This window comes from Accipiter gentilis, chromosome 27 (assembly GCF_929443795.1).
Source record: "Accipiter gentilis chromosome 27, bAccGen1.1, whole genome shotgun sequence".
NCBI classification, from domain to species: Eukaryota; Metazoa; Chordata; class Aves; order Accipitriformes; family Accipitridae; genus Astur; species Astur gentilis.
In genome coordinates this window covers 13,547,107-13,569,163 of record NC_064906.1, presented here as the reverse complement: position 1 = coordinate 13,569,163, position 22,057 = coordinate 13,547,107, and the positions used below count along the sequence as shown (strand labels likewise).

General features: G+C 39.8%; 1 protein-coding gene across 3 annotated transcripts in view; it reads left to right on the top strand.

Moving 5' to 3' along the window:
• The window catches only part of GABBR2 (gamma-aminobutyric acid type B receptor subunit 2), a 483,069-nt gene that overhangs the window by 180,183 nt on the left and 280,829 nt on the right, over nucleotides 1–22,057 (top strand). For all 3 annotated transcript variants that reach the window (XM_049830441.1, XM_049830442.1, XM_049830443.1), the window contains exon 3: nucleotides 8,325–8,495. In XM_049830441.1, the coding sequence (XP_049686398.1) occupies nucleotides 8,325–8,495 (171 nt within the window). The remainder of the gene's footprint in view (nucleotides 1–8,324; nucleotides 8,496–22,057) is intronic.

Sequence of the window (22,057 nt, the reverse complement as noted above, 5' to 3'; positions counted from 1 at the left end):
CAGTCTAGTATATCACTTTTTTACTTTACATACTACCATGTATTTCTTAAGGTTCTCTTTAATATTCATCTTCATTATATATCACTATTTTCTTATTTCAAGTACTGTTATTATATTAACATTTATTCCTAACTTGACTAGCAGTAAGATCAAGTTCTGTGGTAGTTTGACTCCACATCTGGGCAAGTTGTCTTGTATAGTAAGGTTACTGTTAATCTTTAAATAGTGAGTTAACATTTAGCCTAAATCTTTATATTTTGTGTCTTTTAATATTTATTACAAAACATCAATCACCGTTCAATTAAAAATGCAATTTAATTGTTACACTTCAATCTATTCTCTGTCTCTGGGCTAAGAGTATATTGTTTCACTTGTTATGTGACATCATCTAATGCTGTCTCAAGAGTTGCAGCAGGCAAATCTTTTAACTCTTCATTATTCATTAGTTTCCGTTCTGGTCTTTCTAGCTCCTGGGACCATCAAGCCATCACATGCCCACACTCAAGTATTATTATTGTTGGCACAGGCTTGTCAAAGCATTAGAGCTTCTGGCAAGGCACGCAAAGGAATGGTGTGTGGTGTCACAAGTACGCATTGCTGCAAATTATCATCTTGCTGGATTTCATCCTTGTTATTTTCCTACGACAGGATTCCGTATGTGTAATCCTGTACCGTTGTAAAAGTATTTTCTATGGAGCTTTCTGGTATTCTGCCTTCTTTTTGGAAATAATTATTTGCATTTTCCTTTTTCACAGAAAATATTGCTTCCTATCTAAGCATCCATGACATGCAATCTTTAGTTATGATAATAAATGATATCACCTATCGACCGGATCAGCAGTTTATATCCTATTTAGCAATGTTGATTTATCAGCATATTTTAGCTGTCTAGAAAAGGTACAGGAAATACAGGTGATATCTGCCATATATAAAATACTCTCCCTGAAGACTAGTTTTGTGGCAACAGGGGCAGATTTAAATTGCTAGGGATCATTAACAAAATACTTGTACAAGCCACAGTGCAGAAGCCTAGGAAAATTAAGCTAATCTCTCTGGTGCTCAATAAGCTGATTTTCCCCATTTGCAAACATGAATCAGTTGTCTTAGCAGATGACATTTTATTAAAGGGAGATTACCCTGTTACCTAAGGCACTTTTTTTTTTTTTTCTTCCCCCCTCCAGCGTATAATACTCCATGCACACAGCGTATAGCTTTGTTTCACAGCCTTCCCCTTTGGAGAGGCAAGTGGTGAGAGTGACACCTCATTCTCAGTTTGGGATTGACAAATCTGGATGTTCTGACACCTCCTGCCAAATGTCAGGGGCCTCCTTCGAGCTGCTGGGGGGTTTGTGGTGGGAGATGCTCCCGATCCTCTAGCCGTTCCTGTCCACGGCCACTCTGCTTTATGAGGGGAGTGTGGTTTTCTGCCTGACTGGTTTTATGGACCTACAATAATTTTGGTAAGGGTTTCTGTTATTGATTTACTTTAGCTAAGACAGTCCTTTTAAATCAATGTGACTCCTAAACAGACCTGTTGCCTTAGATGAGGATGACTGTTTACACCAGGGATAGTTCTGCTCTTTTATTTTTCCCAGATTTCTATACATTATTACAGTGACAAAATGTAAACATAAATGCTTCCTAGAGATAATAAAACAACCAAACACCAGAAGACGGCTTGCCATTTCTGGTGGCTTCCCTTCCCTCTGCAGTTCTTGGGAGAGTAGAATGGCTTCACCCTTCCAGCTTCCAAGCTCTGGACTTCTGTATGGAATATATACACTCTGTACATAGTGTTGTTTCCTTTTCTAATTTTCTTTCAGCTTTCTAATATCCATCCTCCCTTACACAACTCCTAGTCTTTCCCATTGATTGCATTACTGTGGCATCCCATTTTCTTAAACAAATGTCAGAGCTTCCCTCTTCTGTACTGACTTCTTTAAGGAAATGCACTGTTACTTCCTCTGAAGTAATGCTTGCTTTTTAAAGAATATGCTTGCTCTTTAACTTGAAAGCACTTTAGGTTGATGTTCTTGGTTTAATCTATCCCACCTCACTTCAGCTTAATATACGGTTATAGAGCTAGCTTTTACTCCCCTTCTGCAGAATTGTTCCTTTCTACACTTTAACTTTTTTTTTTTCATCTGCCTCTATCTAGTGTTGATCACAAGCCTTCCATGAAACTGTATGGACTTTCAACAAAACTGATGTTTTCCTGTTTCAAAAAGTATCATCTTTCTGGAGAAAATTTAATTTATCAAAACATATACATGACCCCAAGACCTCCTTAATAAAATCCTTCTGTATATTTTTCAGTTTTTCAGCAAAGTCCAACAGTTCAAATTCCTCAACCTGGCCATCTGTCATATTAGGCTGAAACATTTCTCGTAATAGTTGTGTAACATTGTCTCCCCTCCTGTCCTCTCATTATCAAATTCTACTTTCTTTCTGAGTGTGAAGTCAAAGAAATTTCCTTGACTTCTGTGGAATAATGTTTAATTGTGTTTTTTTAATCTGAAAGTAAAATCTGTTTTGCTGGCTTTTTCAATTTTGGATCATTTCCAAGCTTTTTTTTTTTTTTTTTAAAGTACAAAAATGTCCTACATTTTATGGCCTCAGAACACTTTACCGTAATATACTCTTTTATACACATAGTGCTATCAGGTCCTTTCTGTATCATTTTTAGTGTTTTGTTGTTTTTCTATTTCACACTGTTTCCTGAATTATTTTGCTTTGAACCAATTCCAGAACTGTTATTCGTTGCTTCCTTTCGATTCAAAAAGTTAAGATAAAGCCATTAGCTGTGTTTCTGCTCTGCTTCTCCATTGCTAGCAAGGAAGCACAACTTCTCATCTCACTCTTGAGCCAGCCCTGTATTTGTCTTTCAAACAGAAGAATCTGCACGACTACAAATCTGAGTCTAGGCATACTGCAAAATGTCAGGAAGACCTACAGAGTTACAATTATACTGGTGTAGTTACATCTCACTAACTAGATCTGATTTCCAGGTACGCAGATTACAGCCTTGCGATCTGGGCTCTGCAGAAGTTGGTGGAACTTTTGGCACTGACTTCAGTGGGGTTGGGATTTCATCTGGAAGACTGGCTTGCAGCCAACCTATATGGACCTCTCCAGTTAGCTGTGCTTTTTCTCTCACGTGGTCTGTGTGGTATATCATATGGAGAACACCACAGTAAGCCAAGCATTGCCTGAGTAAATGAACTTCAGGTGACATACTCGAAAGTCCTTTTGCACTGATTCCTTTCATACTGACTGTGTATATTAACATTATTGGTTTTCGTTAACGTGTGCAGACAAAATGCATTCTGATGAAACTCTGCTAACTATAATCCATTTATAAAGTGATCACACGAGCAATAGGAATAATTTAAAAAATCAGAAACTTTGCATTTTAGCTGTTAGATAAAGTCATTTTAAAATTTGAGCAGACTTCATTGTGGTATTAAGGCAGCAGAACTTTTACTAAATTATGGCTTTTATGAAGAAATAAGCATTTGGTTTTTTAATACCTTGGCCTATTCGGTTCTCATTTTGTACTATAGTTAATATTGTTACTTGAATGGTGAAAGTTACCTTATCTTCCATTTAAAAGTCTTAAACTGTTTCATCTTTGAAATCTCCTAGTCATAGATTATGTATGTTTCCCTACATACACTCATTTTAACTTCAGAAGCAGTTGCCCACAAATTGTATCAAATTGTAAGCAGATATTCTAAAGAAAGATTTCTCAGGGATAGCCTGAGAAATCATTTCAGTTTTTCTTACAGTATTCAAACTGAGATATATATTATATGTATGAATGATTTTTTATTTTTTTTTTAGATCCACAAACACATATGCACAGAGCCTGTTTGTGTGTGCACACACACAAACACCACACACACAGTTATGATATATCACCTGGTATATGTCCACCGTGTCCTCCATTTTATACCAATTTGAAACAAACTTTTTTCCTGTCTTGCATCCCTTCTTGAAGTTTGGCTTTTGGCCATTACCTTTAGCAGTTATGTAAAATAATTTTCTGTGAAAGAATGACATCGTACACCACACAGGCATTTATTGCTGAGTTATAATCCCACTTATAACATTATCTCTCACTCTTCCTGTACGCAGAGAGGCAGCTATGTAACACCTATAACAAAATTTTTTTTAGCAATGCATGAATATGTATGCTCTGAAAATACAGTAATAAAAAAAGTAGTACTTTTGTGGTTTGCAGAGTTACACAAGTAGTAGGATTGCCATTGATCCAGATTTTTTACTAAATAACGAGAAGTTATAAAAAGAAATTCCTGTAAAAAAAGCAGAAGCAGATCTCTGTGGCTTTCAGACCTGTAGAATGAAGTGAAGAAACTATGAAAAGTTTGCCTTTCAGTGGTGTTTGGGGTTTGTGTGGTGGGGTTTCTGATAGCTGAGGAGGGGCTGCAGGCCCGGCTCCTGTGAGAAGCTGCTAGAAGCTTCCTCAGCTCCAGGTTGGACCTGCTGCTGGCCAAGGCCGAGCCCGTCAGCGACGGCGGTAGCACCTCTGGGAGAACAGATTTAAGAAGGGGAACCTGCAGCGAGTAGGGGGGTTGGAACGTGAGAGGAACCCCTCTGCAGATACCGAGGTCAGGGAGGGAGGAGGAGAGGGGGAGGAGGTTGATGCCCCTGCAGCCCGTGGTGAGATGGCAGGCTGTCCCCCCCCAGCCCAGGGAGGTGGATGTGCCCCCCAAGATGGCCGTGACTCCATAGGAAAGCCTGCACTGGAGCACTCTGTGACTGAAGATCAACCCGTGGAAAGGACCCACGCTGGAGCAGTTTGTGAAGAACTGCAGCCTGCGGGAAGGACCCAGCTTGGAGAAGTTGGTGGAGGACTGTCTGCCGTGGGAGGGACCCCACAGTGGAGCAGGGACGAGTGAGGAGTCCTCCCCCTGAGGAGGAAGGAGCGGCAGAGACAAGGTGTGAGGAACCGGCCCCAACCCCATTCCCCGTCCCTCTGCGCCGCTGCAGGGGAGGAGGGAGAGAAATTGGGAGCGGAGTTGAGCCAGGAAGGAGGAAGGTGGCGGGGGGGAAGGTGTTTTAAGATTTGGGGTTTAATTCTCATTATCTTGTTTTGATTCGATTGGTAGTAAATTAAATTGACTTTGTTTCTTCCCCAAGTTGAGCCTGTCTTTTTGCCCATGACCATAAGTGGTGAGAGATCCCTCCCTGTCCTTGTCTCAACCTGCAAGCGTTTCTTTATATTTTCTCCTCCTCATCCCACTGGGGCCAAGGGGGAGCAGTGAGTGAGCGGCTGCATGGTGGTTTTTTACCGGCTGGGCCTAAACCACAACAAATAGATTCAAGTTTCAAATCAGCCATGAATAAACAACTTTAGCCCTAAAATACAGAGAATTTATGTTCAGTTAACAAGGGCCGTACCATCTCAATGCATATGTCGGTGGACTGTGTTGTGGTCTTGTTTTAACACAAACATTAAAGTTTTTGTTATTAATATTTTCATGATATTTCTATATAGCCATGCTATATCACATAATTTTCCAGTACATTGTGTCAATTTATTTATTAACATGATCTTTTCGTTACTGCGTTTTAAAATATAATGAGTAATGAGTTTTTTCTTCTTCCTCTTCCCTCCTTGTCCCTCTCAAAGCAGAATATTGAGCACTGGTGATTGTTGGGTTCCGTTCATTGCATGTCCCCAAACTCTCATAGGGATGATTTTGTGAGAAGTTAAATATTTTCAATGACTTAACTTTTGTGAGAAAGAAGGGGAAAGGACTGACATAACTATTTCAGTTTATTCGTCCATCTCTCATGAGTGTCTTATTAAAATGGCAAAATGGTGCAGAATGAGAGCAACCATGGTATATGTGATGCTTAAAGAAAGGCCTCTGAACATATCCTACATTCCAGGAACTGTTTGAGCATGAAATTTTCCCATTTTATTTTTTAATAAAACCTTTCTTCAAAAAAGAAAAAAAAGAAGAGCAATTGTCTTTTGTAATTCAGGTGTCATTAGTATTAAACATAAACCTGGATTCATCTCATCTCACTTTACATGGCTGAGAAATCTAAGTTATGAGTCTTCTTCATCTTTCTTTAATCAATGAAGAGAGGTAAGGTTTTGCTTCATTGTTTCCCAAGGAAATTTGGGTAATTAGGATACTAATTTAGGTACTTTATTTAAGTCACTAAAATGTCAAAGGATAGATCTGAATTGCCTTGCTTATATCACAGTTCTTCATCCTAAAGCCAGCTCATCTCTATAGAGATGCTCCTCACTCTATAGGTTTTTTGTACTTCTGGTCAGAAAAATTTACCGTCCAATCTGTGAATCTGATTTAGTTGAATGTTGCTGATGTTGCTTGTCACTACTGTTACTTCAGCATTGCTCTTTACTTCTTTTTCTTAAGGATCAATCAAATTACATTCGATCCAAAACCATAATAACTTGAAAAGCAAGTTCTTTGCAGTCACCAGGCTGCAAGCAGCCAGGCTGCTGAGAGGCATTCCTCTTCATGCTGGATTTCGAAAGTCAAATTTTCTCTCTTTGTCAATCAGAGGTACAGGTCCTTATTTCCACTTTCATTGTGCAGTGGATGCATGATGTTCAGCGTTACAAGGCTAGACAGAAAAGCTGGCTAGGTCTACCTGGCAGACCTTCATTCTTTTTCCCTTGAAAACAGCTCTTCACAAACTCATTGCTGATTACTAAATGTTATGAAGTTCTAAGTGAGCCAACCAATATGGTTTTGGAAAATCAAGATGACAATTTCACAGTACTGCATAGTGTACTTTTTTCATAAAATCTAATAAAAGAACAGTTGCTACATTAAAAATGTTTTACCTTGGAATTACATGGCAGTACAAGGTCTTAAAAAATATTCTCTACCAGCTGCCTGGTGAAGAGAAAGAATCTTCTGTTTTTGAATGGTGTAGTGTAAACTGTCCAGTTATGCACACTTTAAGTTGTTTGGATCTCAGGTATTTTAATTAGGAAAACAAACTATATTTAGGCAGTTATAGCAATGCAATATGTTCTTTGTGAGTCTAAAATCAGACAGAGAATGAGTCCTGTCTCTGTCAGGCTAAATCTAGATTTTATAAACACCGGGAGAAGGTTAGAACTGTTATTTCATATTAAACTTGTCTGTTCTGAATTTCAAAAAAGGGTATCTAGCCCAAATGTACAAAATGCTTGATTGAAGAAAGTGTGAACTTAGTACTGTGGTTGGATGTACTTATATTGGCTTGAATTCACCTATATTTTCTGACTCTCTATTGAGTTTGAAAGACTTAACATAACTGTATTAGTGACCTTATTTTTTGACCGTCAAACAAGTTTTCATTAAATCAGTACTTTTAAAAAACCACCTCAACTGCTATGCATGGCTGAAAAAAAAGCTTGAGAAACGCATTCCTAGCAACCTAAAAAATACTGGAGAGAATGACCTCAAGTATCTTTGGAATAGGAGCATTTTCAAAAAGTGAATATGCAGGCATTCCCATCATAATGTTGCCTGAAAATAATTCACAAAAATATGCTGCCATTTAACTTGGGCAGAAGAATTCAGGGAAGTTTTCTCGTTTGGGGTTTTGAGGGGTTTTTTTTTTTGTGTGTGTGTGTGTGTTAAAAGGTTTCCTCTCGTCTTTCATTATAAGCATTCTCAAACCATGTACAAATTCTGCTGTTTTCAGATGTGTAGAATTAGCCACTGAGTCCCATTTGATAACACAGATCACAGGGGGCTGCTTCAGGGGAGGAAACAGGGAGCCAGGTAAACTTCTGAGCTGCAGCCTTGGCTGCCATAATTATTTTCTCTTTTTTTGCTACCTAGAGCTGTTTTATTACCTGAAGATAGGAAGAAGTGCTACTAGAGGTTCACCCTCTAATTTAAAGATATATAAGAGTTTGAGAAAATCCCCTTGGAGGTATTCTCAACTTTTATGAAGAGAATATAGAAGGAAGTTGCTGGGGAATTCATCACAGAGATTTACTCCCTGAGAGCTTCTTGCTCTGTGCAATGTGTAAGATTCATGATCTCAAATAGAGGATTTTACACCGCTGACTTTGAAGATTTCCTAGTTTAATTTTGTAGCAGGTGGTTTATAGAGCTAAGGTATTTCAAAAATCTCTTTAAAAGTAAATGAGTGAATGATGCTGGTAGGACTTCCAGGCTGTATGATGATGGAAATTATCTACATGACCACAATGTGTAAATTGTGTCTTGTTGTACTGAGAAGAGCAAAGTTTTTCTTCTGGCTGCTAGGTGACTTATGGTGACTTTCATTTTTTTGTTGTTTGATTTTTTTTTCAGCTTTCATTTGCAGCAACAACCCCAGAGTTGGCTGATAAGAAAAAATATCCTTATTTCTTCCGGACAGTGCCATCTGATAATGCAGTGAATCCAGCAATTCTGAAGTTACTCAAATATTATCAGTGGAAGAGAGTAGGAACGTTAACCCAGGATGTACAAAGGTTTTCTGAGGTAAGATTTTCATAATTTCCAGTACAGAAAGAGAGCTACTAATATCAGACTTCCAAGGAGCTAGTTCCTCCACTAATAGCAATTCATTAAAAAGAAACAGACCCACTGTTTCAGTCTCGTTTGGCTTTGTCTTACTGGGTCACATTTGCTGTACTGAATAAACTTAATTCCCTTCTGGAGTTTATTTGACTGTCTGTAGTAAAAACTACCCATGGTTTCCCTTGTCTGTTTTTTACACCCAAGATCATTGCACCCAAGTGCAAAAAAAAAATCACTTTTTTCTTGTAGCAAAGGTTCCTTTATACTCTTTGACTTGCCACAGTGTATGATTTTGAAGGAGGCTTATATCCTGACAGTGATTCACTTAAAAGAAGGAATAAATCTCATTTCATCGTGTTCCTTTTGTTCTCTGATTTACTATAAGCAATGGTCTGAACAGTATGAACACTGAGGGACAAAATCTGGTAAGTCTGTGGCTTAAAATATTGGAGATGCTTACTGATACAGAAGTGACTGAAGCCCCCAGAGCTGATAAGATCACATACTATGCACCATACAAATCTTCTGAGTTTCACCCTGAGCAACATTTTGGTCATAGAAATTTCAATAAAGTAGGGCCCAAGTGCCTTAAGCATGGTTTGAACAATAGAGTAGTTAAAAGAAAACGTTTTCTAAGTAATTAATCAGAGCAAGACAAGGGAAAGAGTTGGCCCATTAATTGACAGAGAGGCAAAACTAATAGAGGCATGCCAGTTTCATGTAGGGGTTTTTTTTCTCCTTCCTCAGCATTCATTAAAAAAAAGGCTGACTGTGTGCTGAAGACTAGCATAATTAAAACTACTGAAGAGGAGTAAGAACAGGTTCAAGTCTGCTTAGATGAGTCAGATGTTTTCAAATTGTCTGGCACAATTAATTCACTATGGAGTACTCAAGAAATCTTAGAGTCTTCCCTTATGAGCTTTGAGAATTAAAGGATAAAAAATAAGTGAATTGTAGGGGGAGGGAAGAAACCTTTGTGTCTGTCTTTCCAAAAAAACACATAAAGACCCAGGGAATTATAGACCAGTCAGGGTAAATTTAATTCCTGGAAAGGCACTTGAGCAGATAATCTGTTTGGAATCACCCAGAAGATAAAAAGATGCTAAACAGTGGCCAAAATGGATTTGTCCAGAATAAATCATGTAAAGCAATATAATTTCCCTTGATGACAAGATAATAGGTCTTGAGGAGATGGGGTAGGTGATTAAGTGTGATGTTTTATGACTTACAAAAATGTTAAAGGTGTTCCTAAAGTAGGGAAACTTAATCTTGAGGAAGATACTGTAAGAGCAGTCTCTAAACAATATTCCTGCCACCAAGGTTAACTGACATCAGATCAGTTGAATATTTGTTTTTAAAACAAATACTGAAGCAAAAAGTCACCAAAAAGTATGATATGCTTTATCCTTCTCTGGCTTGGAATTATAATTTCAAGGAATAGTTATCCGTGATTCACTGTCAAACTAGAAGGATGAGATTCTGTCAAGTGGTTTTCTCTAGAAAGAGATAAGGTTTTCTCTAGACAGTGGGGTAGAGAAAATGTTTATTAAATCTGCAGTTGATACCTACTTGGGAAAAGCTGCAGCATATTGCAGAGGACAGGATTAAGATTCAGAATGATCTTGACAAGTAGAGAAAGGTTTCAATATAAATAATATGTAAGTAAAAAAGTGTGAAAATGGCTATCTAGGCAGCAGGTCTCCAGAGAAAGATACAGGAAGCACTACAATGAACCATAAACTGGGGAGGGGTCAAGAAGGTCAAACTGCTTGTCCTACTGTAAAAAGTACAAAAGAAGCAAACGGCTCTCACTTCACCACCCCCGATGTAATGCAATATTGACACTTAAGACAGAGTAAACTTCAACATTACTTAGTGCTCGTTAGACAGAAGTTGGAACATCAGGTCTAGTATCATCTTCAAGAAGGAAGTAGATCAGCGTTGCTTATAAAAAAGTTCAGTAATCTAGAAACATGTTTTATGAGAAAGATTAGAGGTAGAAAACAGTGGAATAGACTGGGTAGGTTATTGAACCTTCATTGTGTAGGGTGTGTTAAGACAAGACTAAAAAACACAACATAGGGATTCTTGGTCTTCCTTTGGGACAGAGGGATGGACTTCCATGTCTGTCACGGTAGCTTAAGAAATGTTAAAACTGCGGCTTTCAGGGTTTTGCTAGAGTGCTACACTTGAGTTCAAAGTCTTTCCGTTCCTCTTGAATGATAAGTAACAACCTTCTGTGTCAGACTGCAAAGTCAATTTAGTGTGATTCATTAAAGCCTTCAGGTAATGCAAGATCCAGTTAAAACTTCCGTGAATTCAGGTGATTTTTATAGACCATGCAGAGTCCTGAGTCTTTGAAATTTAATTAGAGCTCCATCTTTCCTTTTTCAGCTCCGTGCAGAGTGTCTCCCTTCCCTCTGCAGACAGTGAAAGCACAGGAAAAGCTGGAGGAAATAATTAATTGGCTGACCAGGAGCAGTGAGGGATGGGAGCCACCAGCAGCAGAGGGGGAAAACATGCGATGGCCGGGCAGAGCCCAGCTCCACTGCAAGGGAGGAGGGCAGGCCCAGAGGTCAAGGCCAGGCTCAGTCAAGGGTGCAGACCATCAGGCAAGGAAGTCCATGGTGATGAGGCAGGTCCAAAGCCAAGCTGGGAAATGAATCCGCCTGTCAGGGTCAGGTCTAGTGATTGCTGGGCAGGTCCATGGCAGAGACTGAAGACACAGGACTAAAGGTGTGTGTGGGTGGAGGTCCCAGAGGAGGGACCATTAAGGCCTGGTAGTGACCTCCAGGTGCTAGTATAAGTCTATACATCCACTGAAACCATAATTTTCCCTCTAAAGGAACATCAGGCATAACTATCCTTCTAACATTTTTTGAAAGTGACGAAATTTTTGAATAGCGTCTAAAACTTACCTCTTTGTTGTAAAATGTCACTGAGTTTAGGATGTCATTCTTCTTTTCTATACTGAAAATGCATTACAAGCCACTAGACCAGAAGTAACTGAATTTCATCTCTGTTTACTCTCATATAAAATAAAATAAGGGGAAATAAATTAATGGGGTCTTTAGAGAAGCCTGTGTAGTAACTCAGGTGGTTTTACTCTAAGCAGCAAGACAGAGCAATTCCCTCTCTCATTTTTCCATCTCCCAGAGAGACTGTGTCAGTTTGTCAGGTTTCTTTTTTTTAATCTAGAACAATTCGCATATCTATATTAATTTCCTCCAGTTGTCCTTCCGCCTAAACACATGTGGGGATAGATCCTGCCTTCTTGTTCATGTTATATAGAGAAGACTTCATACCCATATAGTTTAGTCAACAGTAACTCAATTGCATCTCTTGAGCTGCCATCTAACTTCTGGTTTGTGGGCTGATCATTTTTTTCTTTAGCTGGATCACTCTCTCCTGTCTCTTTGCAGTTTGTACTATGATCTTATATCCTGATAATTAAAGCTGACCTAACATGTCCACAAGTTAGTTGCCCGTGAAAGTCATAAAGTTGTTTTTTCGGTTTACCTTGCCTTGTAATTAGACAGTTGTCTCAGTTGCTTAGATTATCAGTCTTACTCCAGTTTATCTCGAGGCCAAAATTACAGAGGATTTCTTGCTTCTGTTTCAGCCATTTCCCTTGGGAAGCATGGTTTGAGGCTCCCTTTCTTGGTGTTGCTTGGATCCCAAGGATTATGACTTTTCACGTGACTTGAATTCTATGGTTGCCAATAGCACAGCTCACTGTTAGCATCCTTTGTGCATTATTCAGGTCTGTTTGTACAGCCAGAAATGTCTATTCCATTGGATTAACGTTTAAATTTTGTAAGTCGTCTTGGTATAAGGGTAATATGCAAACTTCACTGTTCTGTTACTTAACTAGGACAAGTTCATACTTATTGTGTTTCTGTGTCCTAGATTTTGTGGATTGCTGCCCTGTTCTCATCCTCTGGGAGAAGATTCTGTTTCAAAAGTTAATAATTCCATGGCAAAGGTTTATAAATGAGGTTACAAAATATTTTTAGGATTTTCAGCTTTAAGTGTTTGCTATGGTATATGATCATATAGGATAATTTAGGTTGAAAGAGATCTCGGGAAGTTGTCTGGTCCAACCTGCTGCTCAAAGCAAGGCTAACTTTAATGTTTATCGTCCCTGAAGAATTACAGGTGTTGCAGACACAGTTCTCAGAAAAGTCCTGGCCATGTGCTGTTTCCAGTTCCCAGGTGAGCTTTCAGCTGATTGGAGATTATGCAGCAATTGGTGCCTCCAATTTTGCTGCTGTCTAGCACTACCTGTTTGGGACTGTGTTTTGAATTAGGCAAACCAAGCAATATTCCTGTGGTCTGTGTTTGCTGTGTTTCATGTTTCGGTGGGAAGAGTCATGAGAATGAAGTCATACTTAACTATCAACAACTCAAAACTGTTGGGAGTCACCAGTATTGTAGAAGACGTAAAGGCTTCGGAATATGACTGTGAAACAAAAAAATGTGTAATCATGTACTGGTTTGCAGGTAATGCTGTATTTGCTAATCAGTAATTCTAGTTTACCTTACTTCAGTATTTTATTGTTCTTTCCTGCATATTGCTCGTTTTATTTATACACTTTTTTTTGGTTCATAGTATGTTTCAAACTGAAAGTTGGCACTAGATTGCACTGGTATACTAAGAGGGATTCTGGCTTCCTTCTTTTGTGATAGGACACTTCCTCTAGTCTGTTTTCAGTTGTTTCTTTTTGTTCCCCTGTCATATTAAAATTCAGTGAAACTGCATTTTAACTTCACATTTGGTGGCATATTCATATTTCTAGATTTTTTAAAACATATATTTCCCTCCCACTGAGTATCTTGTCTGGGATTGTTTTTAAAACAAGATAAATTCTGATCGTCTCAAGTGACACTTTGTTTTTCTCTAGTTCTTAATAGTCGTCTTTTTATGTGATTTCTCTGCTACTTCCTGGAAATATTGAGAACTCCTAATGTAATTTTATCAGTGTAGGTGGCATTTCAAAAAGACAGAAGAAATGAGAAGTGTTCAGTAAGCTAATGAAATAGATTAACAATATGAAAAATAAAAGATAAAATATTCTCTCTTGTGACTCTGTCACAAACTTCATTGAGTTTAATAACCTAAAAATACCTTGATGACAAAAACTAAAGAGAAACAAGCCTTGTAACTGGGCAAAATAGCACTTTTTCTGGCTGACATGATTAACACTCCTAGGCTTTCTTAAGGTAGTGCTGCTTTTTGTACACTGACATGGTACTTCAAAAATCAGCGGGTTGTTAGGGTCCATTTTACCTACGTTGAAAGCATTTAGTATCTATAAATTCCAGTTCTCATCCCAGAAAATGTAATACTGGGGGGGGGGGGGGAGGTGTTCCAAAGAAAAGCACCTAGTAAACAAGCCATGTCAACATAGTATATGTCTATTCCTGTAGAGAAAGCAGGGTAGAAGTCTTATTAATCCAGAAGTTTATATATTGTAGCCTTGCTCTCTCACTGTGGAGTCTGCAAAGTAGGATCTAAGTTAGTGGTCAGTTGTGATAAGAATTCATTGGATAAGGAGGTGCGATGAGAGAGTTGCTGAGGGGCTGAGGGGGATTAAGCAGGGAAAAGAAATTAGATACCTGGTGACCTTTCAAATTTCAGCCAGAAAGCAAGCTTGAAACATCAGTTTTTGATGGCTGTAGGTATATATTAGGCAGACTTCAAGGTGTGATTACACTCTGACTTCTCAGGCTTGGCTTCTGAGGAAAGACAGAAGAGCAGAGATTTCCACTTTCCATCACAGTTGTGAAGAGATTTTAGGGCAGCAAAAAAAATACTACTTTTTCTCCAAGAATGAGCTTGGAATCATCAAATTTACCAGATAACAGCAATGTTAAGCTGGAAGCTCTAATAGTACCCAGTGATTTCATCCTAGAAGGAGCCCTGTACCTTCAACTTTGAGAGAAGAGAAGAGAAGAGATGTGAGACACAGAGGCAGTAAAAGAAAAACATGGGAAAAGCCATGGAGAGATGAGAATGAGAGCAGGAAAACTGAGACATTATAAATGTCATTGTTTAACTGTAGAACTTTGTCAAACTATATCTTCCTCATGTTTCATGTATTTTCAAGGTGTCATGTCTTCCTACTGTATTCTATCAATCTTTTTGTTTGTTTTCGGTGTCGTTTCATTCTTTCGACAAAACCTTTCAGATTCCTTTTACTGGTTCATATTTTTGTTTCTAAAAGAAATTAAAAGATCTCTGTCTGCCATGTCTTTCCTTTTCTGTTTCCACCCAGGAATTTCTCCCATCTCCATGTGCTCAGCTGCTTTTGGGGAAGGAGCAATCTTCTCCTAACATAGGTTGCTATAGTCAGGACTAAATAAACAGCTAATTTCTGCCCCATATTCCATCATATTTATTAAGCTGACTGGAAATAAAATAAGTTGTTAGGCTTCCTTTGAAATACTAATATGAAGTTTTTGAGGCAAAAGTTGTCATTTTTTTCATTGCTATTGGACAGTTATTGACATAGTCTATTCTTCCTGCCTCGAAATGGCCTTAAATATTCTTTAAGCATTTGTTGAAATATATACTGTATCAGACAAAGAGGGTTTTTTAGTTTTCTTTCAATGGTTTAAAAGAAAAACAAAAGCAAATTTTCACCAAGCTTGGATATATACCTTGAAAGCTGTGAACTACTGATGTAAAAATGCGAGGAAAACAAAGTCTTTGTTTAATGCAGCTTCATATATTACAAAGAAATGAGGTTTTGTTTGCTTGATTTTTTTCCTATTCTCAAGAAGCCCCAATCTTCTTTTACCAAAATAGTTCCAGTGAGTTCAATAAACAGAAATATGGAGATTCTGTCCTCATTGTGGTTTCTAAGTTTTCCTGTCCTGCAAAGCAGAAGTACAGGCATAGATATACCCAAGATCTTCCTTTGTATTGCCCTATTCCCAGTTCTTACCTGATTTCTACAGTAAAATCTTAGGAACAGCTCCAAGTTCTCTTGAATTTGCAAAGAAGAATGGATTCCCCTGTTCTGTCTTATAATTATGCTTTCCTGTAATTCAGGTTGATACATTAAGATCTTCACAGAAAGGCATTCTCCAAAAGTGACTGCTATTCCTATAAATGGAAAGCTGTATCTTCGCTGGTGTTTAATATGTGGTTTAAGGGGGAGGAATCACTACGATAATTTAAAATGGAAGGGACCAAGGCATTTCTTTCAGTAAGAAATTTCAGAATCTGAAGGGAAGATATTTAGCCATATAAAAGAGGTGATCACTTGCTGGAATTTTCTGAAGGGCATGCATTAGTGTCTTTTTGGCCTGTTGTGCAAATGTCATCCATGCTAGGAAACTTTTTTTTTCCCCTTATGGCAGTAGTATTTTATCCAATGTTTTTCACCTTTTCTTCTGTTTCCTAATACATTTTTTAATTTTTCTTTTAGCTTCCAAAAACAAAATAAGAAAAGATGTTAGAACATCACCTGGCAGAGAATTAGAGCTATACAGTGGTATTATATGGTTGTGTCATCTTGCACTGAAGATTCACACTCCACTGTCACCCTAAGAGGCCCCAGCATTCCCATGTACTGAATAAGTCCTTGTCAAACTTCAGGTGTCTTGAATAAAATCAAATCAAACTTAGGAATTTTTTAGAGAACTGCTCACCATTCCTTCATGTTTAAGCCTTATATTGTTCATGTGTGATAGGTTGGTACTTGCAACACAAGATAAAGGAGTAAAATGATCAGTACCTTCTATAACTCTAATACCTCATGGCTGAGAAACTCCATATAGTTCAGAGTTTCCTAATGATCTGATATAAAAATCATCACTTTATCTGAAACAAAGACTAATCCAGACTCAAAGAAAAAAGTTCCTATTTATATTATATTGAAAAAATGTTCCAAGACAATGCTTGTTGTAACAGATGTTAGAATTGCACATTGAAATTTTATTGTTTATACCACAGCATTGTCCTAGTTCTGTTTTGGGTTTTGCTATGCTTTGGTGCTTGTTTTTTAGAAAATGATAATACAAGGATGAAATATGATTCTAAACAGTGATTTAACTTGCAAGCATTCCCTACACACAATAGTTTTGATTGGGTATCTAATTATCTTCCATTCATCAGGCAATTGCAGGATATTTTCAAATTAAAATCGATGGTGCAGTGATAAAATTTAAAAGTGGGCACAGTTGTGCACATGATGTGGATGAGTAGTAGGAAAATGTGATATTGACCAAATCAGAAGAGAATAAGCTCACTTCACTGAAATAGCCATATCTGAAACAGTTTATCAAAATTCAATGTCTTGATTGCTAAGAGGTTAAAATAAAATCCTGGAAAAGTAATGGAATGTCTTTTGGAATGATGAACCTCCCCAGAAGGTACGCAAATTTAACAGATTCCATTCCCTGTGAAAGGTAATCTGCAAGCACTGGAGTCAAGAAGGTAAAGCAGCTGTTAAACTGCTTGAAGTTAGCATGTACAGGACTGGGGCCATTGCTTAAGTTCAATTTAAAAAATATGTCCATCTCCTGTCACTGTTATGAATGATGAAAGCTAGAATTAGCTCAGGATATGAGAGTAATTTTTAAGTGCTCCTTTGTGTTTTGTTCGGTGCTATAGTCTGTTCATGGATACATTTATTTACTGGGATTTTTTTTTTTTTTTAAACTAATCTTTTCCTAAGAACTGTGATTATTTCTGTGTTATTCTGGCTGTGTCCAACCCAAATTTATACCATCTTTTCTCTGTCTTCATTCTTGCTTGTGATGGTTCAGGATTGAGTTTCAGCAGATTGAAGAACCTCTTGTGCCTTGTGAGGAGAGTGGAACCTTTGCAGGGTGAGAGATACCTTTTCCCTAAGAAAAGGGTTTAAGACATGACAGTCATACCTCTTGGACTTCAAATCTAGAAATATAGAACATATATAGTGTCACACAGTCACAATTCTGCTGCCTTCTCATGTTATTTACTCTATAGAAAAGGAAGAAAGGGTCCAAGATGAGGATTAATACTACTTGTCTAAGATTTTTTTTCACATGTTCTCAGTCATCCCCAAAACATGTATCTTCCCTGTCATTAATACAATGCTATTCATCCTCTAGTTTTCTGTGCTATAGTGTTGCACTGGGGCTCTTGAGTGAACCGGTGATGTAGACCACTCTGTAGCATATGGCTCAGGCAGGCAGTCTCCCAGAGAAATAAGAATGTACGCTGTTAACATCTGGCCAATCTTCATTCATTTGTCTGGAGTAGACAGATTGATCTGCATATAGTTTGGCTTCCAGCACAGTTTCATGTTTTATTTACTCCCCTTTAACTGCAGGCTGCTGATGAAAGGGGCAGTCCTCTCCTCCCCCCACTACCCCACCAAGTTTCTGCCTTCTCTGTCACACCTGATCTTAGCAGTCATTCCGCTGTCGTGAATGAGCTCATCTGTCCAAAGCTAATCTTCCATTTGCAGGGTGACTCAGGCTCTGTGGTTATAACTTTCCCTGCAGTTCTCATGTCCTTTGGAAAAGTGGGGACTTAACTTTCATAGAGCCTTACTGGACATCACTCAAAGTGCAGAGCGAAGATTTTTTTATGGTGGGAGTGTGAAAGCCAGTGTGAGAACTTTTTTTGGGGGGGGTTGAGAAGTTTGTTCACCTCCAAGAGGGAGTAGGGCATGTAGCAGATCTAGGTATTTCTGCTTACTAGAAAAGAGTGTTTCCATGGTGAATTTCCTTTGTTCTTCACAAAAATGATGACAATACAATGGAAATGAAACAGGGAGAAACTGTCAAAGGTACAGTGGGACTTCTAGAGGTTTTGAACACTACTGAAGTACTAGATTTAGCATGAGTTTTCTGGGTCCTGGTCAATATTTAGACGCCATGAGATTATGGGAAGGTCATAGGACTATGATACAGGAAATGGGGAGAAAGCAGAGAGAGAGAACCTTAGCCTAGGTTTATCGCTCTTTATAGGAAATGGTCTGTGCACATTCAGCTACAGTATAGGGGGTCATTTGGAGGTGAGAAGTGCCCTACATCGTTAAACAGAATGTCTTTTATCTGAGTGAGAAAATGTCTTTGAAAGATGTGACTTGGTAAATTTAATGACATTCCTCATTACGTTCCCCTTTTCTTAAGAATTTTTATTTGCCTCTGGCATATTCTGAGCTTGTCTGCTCCCAGTGACTGGCACTAGACTAATGGTGTACATGAAAATAACTTTCTAAACACTTTCATAGCTTGGAAAATGGTTCCAAATTGTGGCTGACAAAAATCAACCTTGTTGCAGAACAGTGGACTGACCTGTATCAAAACTTTTATAAATGCAGGATGCATCAACCAGATGTTTCCTCTTTCCAAACCATATGCGTTAGGTCTTGCACCAAAAAAAACCTTCAAATTGACGTCACAAGTCTAATTCTAAGTCCCAGAAAAACATTATTTTCCAAGGCAGTTTAGACATACCTATGGATTATAGGAGCATTCTGAAACCTAAACTATTACTCTAAAGCACAAGGTATGAATTTAAATCTGAGTTAGCTGTATCTGAAGATGTCCAGTAGCTGTTTGAGGTAACTACATGCAGGACATCAGTAATGTCTGTAGTGTTTTAGGAGTTCACAGAATTCCAGAATGGTTGAGGTTGGAAGGGACCTCTGGAGGTCATCTGGTCCAAACCAGCAGGGACACCTAGAACCAGTTGTCCAGGACCATGTCCAAACAGCCTTTTAGTATCTCCACAGATGGAGACTCCGCAATCTCCCTGGGTATCCTCTACCAGCGCTTGGTGACTCTCACAGTTACATGTTTCCTGATGTTCAGATGGAACTTCCGATGTTTCAGTTTATGCCCATTGCCTCTGGTCCTGTCACTGGGCACCACTGAAAAAAGCCTGGTTCCATCCTCGTTGTCCCTCACTTCAGGCATTTATATACATTGATGAGATTCCCCACCTGAGCCTTCTCTTTTCCTGGTTGAAGAGTCCCAAATGTGTCAGCCTTTCCTCATAGGAGACATGCTCCAGTGCCTTAATCACCTTTATGGCCCTTCACTGGACTCTCTCCCATGTGTCCATGTCTCTTGTATTGAAGAGCCCAGAGCTGGACCTGGCACTCCATGTATGGGCTCACCAGTGCTGAGTAGAGGGGAAGGATCGCCTCCCTCGACCTGCTGTGGCAACACTCCTCATGCAGCCCAGATACCCTTGGCCTTCTTTGCCACAAGGGCACATTGCTGGCTCATGTTCAACTTAGTGTCTACCAGGACCTTTTCTGCCAAGCTGCTTTCTAGCTGGTCAGCCCCCAGCATATATTGGTGCATGGTGTTGTTCTTCCCCAGATGCAGGACTTTGCATTTCCCCTTGTTGAACTGCATGAGGTTCCTTTCAGCCCAACTCTCCAGCCAGTCAGGGTCCCTCTGGATGGCAGCAGGACCCTCTGGTGTATCAGGCAATCCTTCCAGTTTTGTGTCCTCAGCAAACTTGCTGAGAGTACACTCTGCCCTATCATCCAGGTCGTTAATACAGATGTTGAACAGAACTGGACCCAGTATTGACCTCTGGGGACCACTGCTAGCTACTGGCCTCCAACTAGATTTCATGCCACTGATCACCATCCTCTAGGTGCAGCCATTCAGCCAGTTTTCAGTCCATCTCACTGTCCACTTGTCCAGCCCATACTCTACCAGCTCCTCTATGAGAATCTTATGGGACAATGTCAAAAGCCTTGCTGAAGTCTAGATAGACAATATGCTCCATCACCTTTGTGGGGATTGATGTGAGGCTGACTGGCCTGTAGTTCCCTGACATTTCCTTTCCTCCAGTCTTCAGACGCTTCTCCCAGTCACCATAATCGTTCAAAGATTATTGACCCACTACATCACCCGTATTGGGGTGCTCAGTAATTGTTACCCATAAGCTCTCTCCCCCTAGGAAGAGCCCCATATACTCCAGCTGTTCTCCCTCATAAAGAGCAACTCCACCTCCTCATTTTCCCAGTCCCCTTCCTAAAGAGCCTGTATCCCTCCATTGCAGCATTGCAGTTATGTGATCCATCCCACCTCATCTGTGAGTCCAACAAAACTGTAGCCCCTCAACTGCACGCATATCTGAGTGACCTTGTTTATTCTCCATGCTGCACACATTAGTGTACAGGCACTTCAGAGAGGCACCTCAGCATGCTGATTTCCCAAAAAAGGATTTGGGAGATTTCTCCATAATGGTGCCTTGTAGGCACGTCCTTGCTTACATGCAGATGCTGGAGGTGACTCTGCTTAAGCCTTGTTTTGTTGATTTTGTGATCCCTTTTGGTCTCATCACCCCAGGCCCTTTGCTCATCAACCCTCCCTGTCCATCACTCCCTCGCAGGGCTGCTGGTAACTCACTCTCCTCTGTCATTCCTAGTTTAAAGTGCTTCTTTACCAGGTCAGCCATTCTACTGGCAAAGATATCTTTGCCCCACTTAGTGGGAAGGATCCCATCTCTCCTAAGCAAACATTGATGTGCAAACAGGGTCCTATAGCTGTAGAAACCAAAACCCTGTTGCCAAGACCAGTTCCACAGCTAGTTGTGGACATGCATTATCAGCTGCCTCTGCAGCCTTTCCCCTCACTGGCAGGAGGAAAGAGACCACCACCTGGGCCCCCATGCTCCTGACTGTTACCCCCAGAGCTCTGAAGTCACTTTTGATACTCTCCAGGCACCATCATTGGTGCCCACAGGGAAGCAGGGAGTAATAGTCAGATGGTCAGACAAGCTTTGACAGTCTCTCCACAACATCCTGAATCCAGGTCCGCAGCAAGCAGCAAACCTCTCCAGGTGATAGGTCAGGTCCACAGATGGGTGCCTCTGTTCTCCACAGCAAGAAGCCACCCATTATTATTTCTTGCCACTTCTTCCTGGTGATCTTGCACGTTTAGGGCCGGTTGACCCAGATGTTTGCTTTAAAGCACATCTGGCTCCTCTTCAACATGAGGACAGTGAATCTCTTTCATAGTTGTAAGCCTTTTGGTAGAGCAGGAGCCTTTCTTTTGGTGCCAGAGGTCACCAACTTGGGATGGACACTGCTTGCATCTCCACTGCAGCGTGGGGAACAGGGCTATTCAAACTATAGTGTCTCCAAGAAGACCCTGTCTCTCATTTCTGATCTTGTGCAGCCTGATGATTTTCTCCTGTAACTCTTCTACTTGGTGACACAGCCCTTCAAAGACAGCCCAATTCCTGCAGGACAGAGGTCCGTCTCTCCTGGCATCAGAGAGAGGGTCCAGGCACTCTGTGCAGGCTGGAACTTGGAGGGCTGCATCCACCATCCAAAGCACCATGTGGGTCGAAGCCTCTATCCTTGCAGGGTCCGCTGCTTCCAAACCTGCTGGGAAACTGCTCTGTGGTGTGTCACTACCATACCTGAGACCGTTTGTGCCGGGTTGAACACAGCTGTGTGTGTATCTCTCTCTTCCCTCCCTCCCCCGCCTGCCCAGCCCTTTCTTCTTCTTTGCACCCTCCTGCAAGGTTGCATGTAGTAGAGGTATGG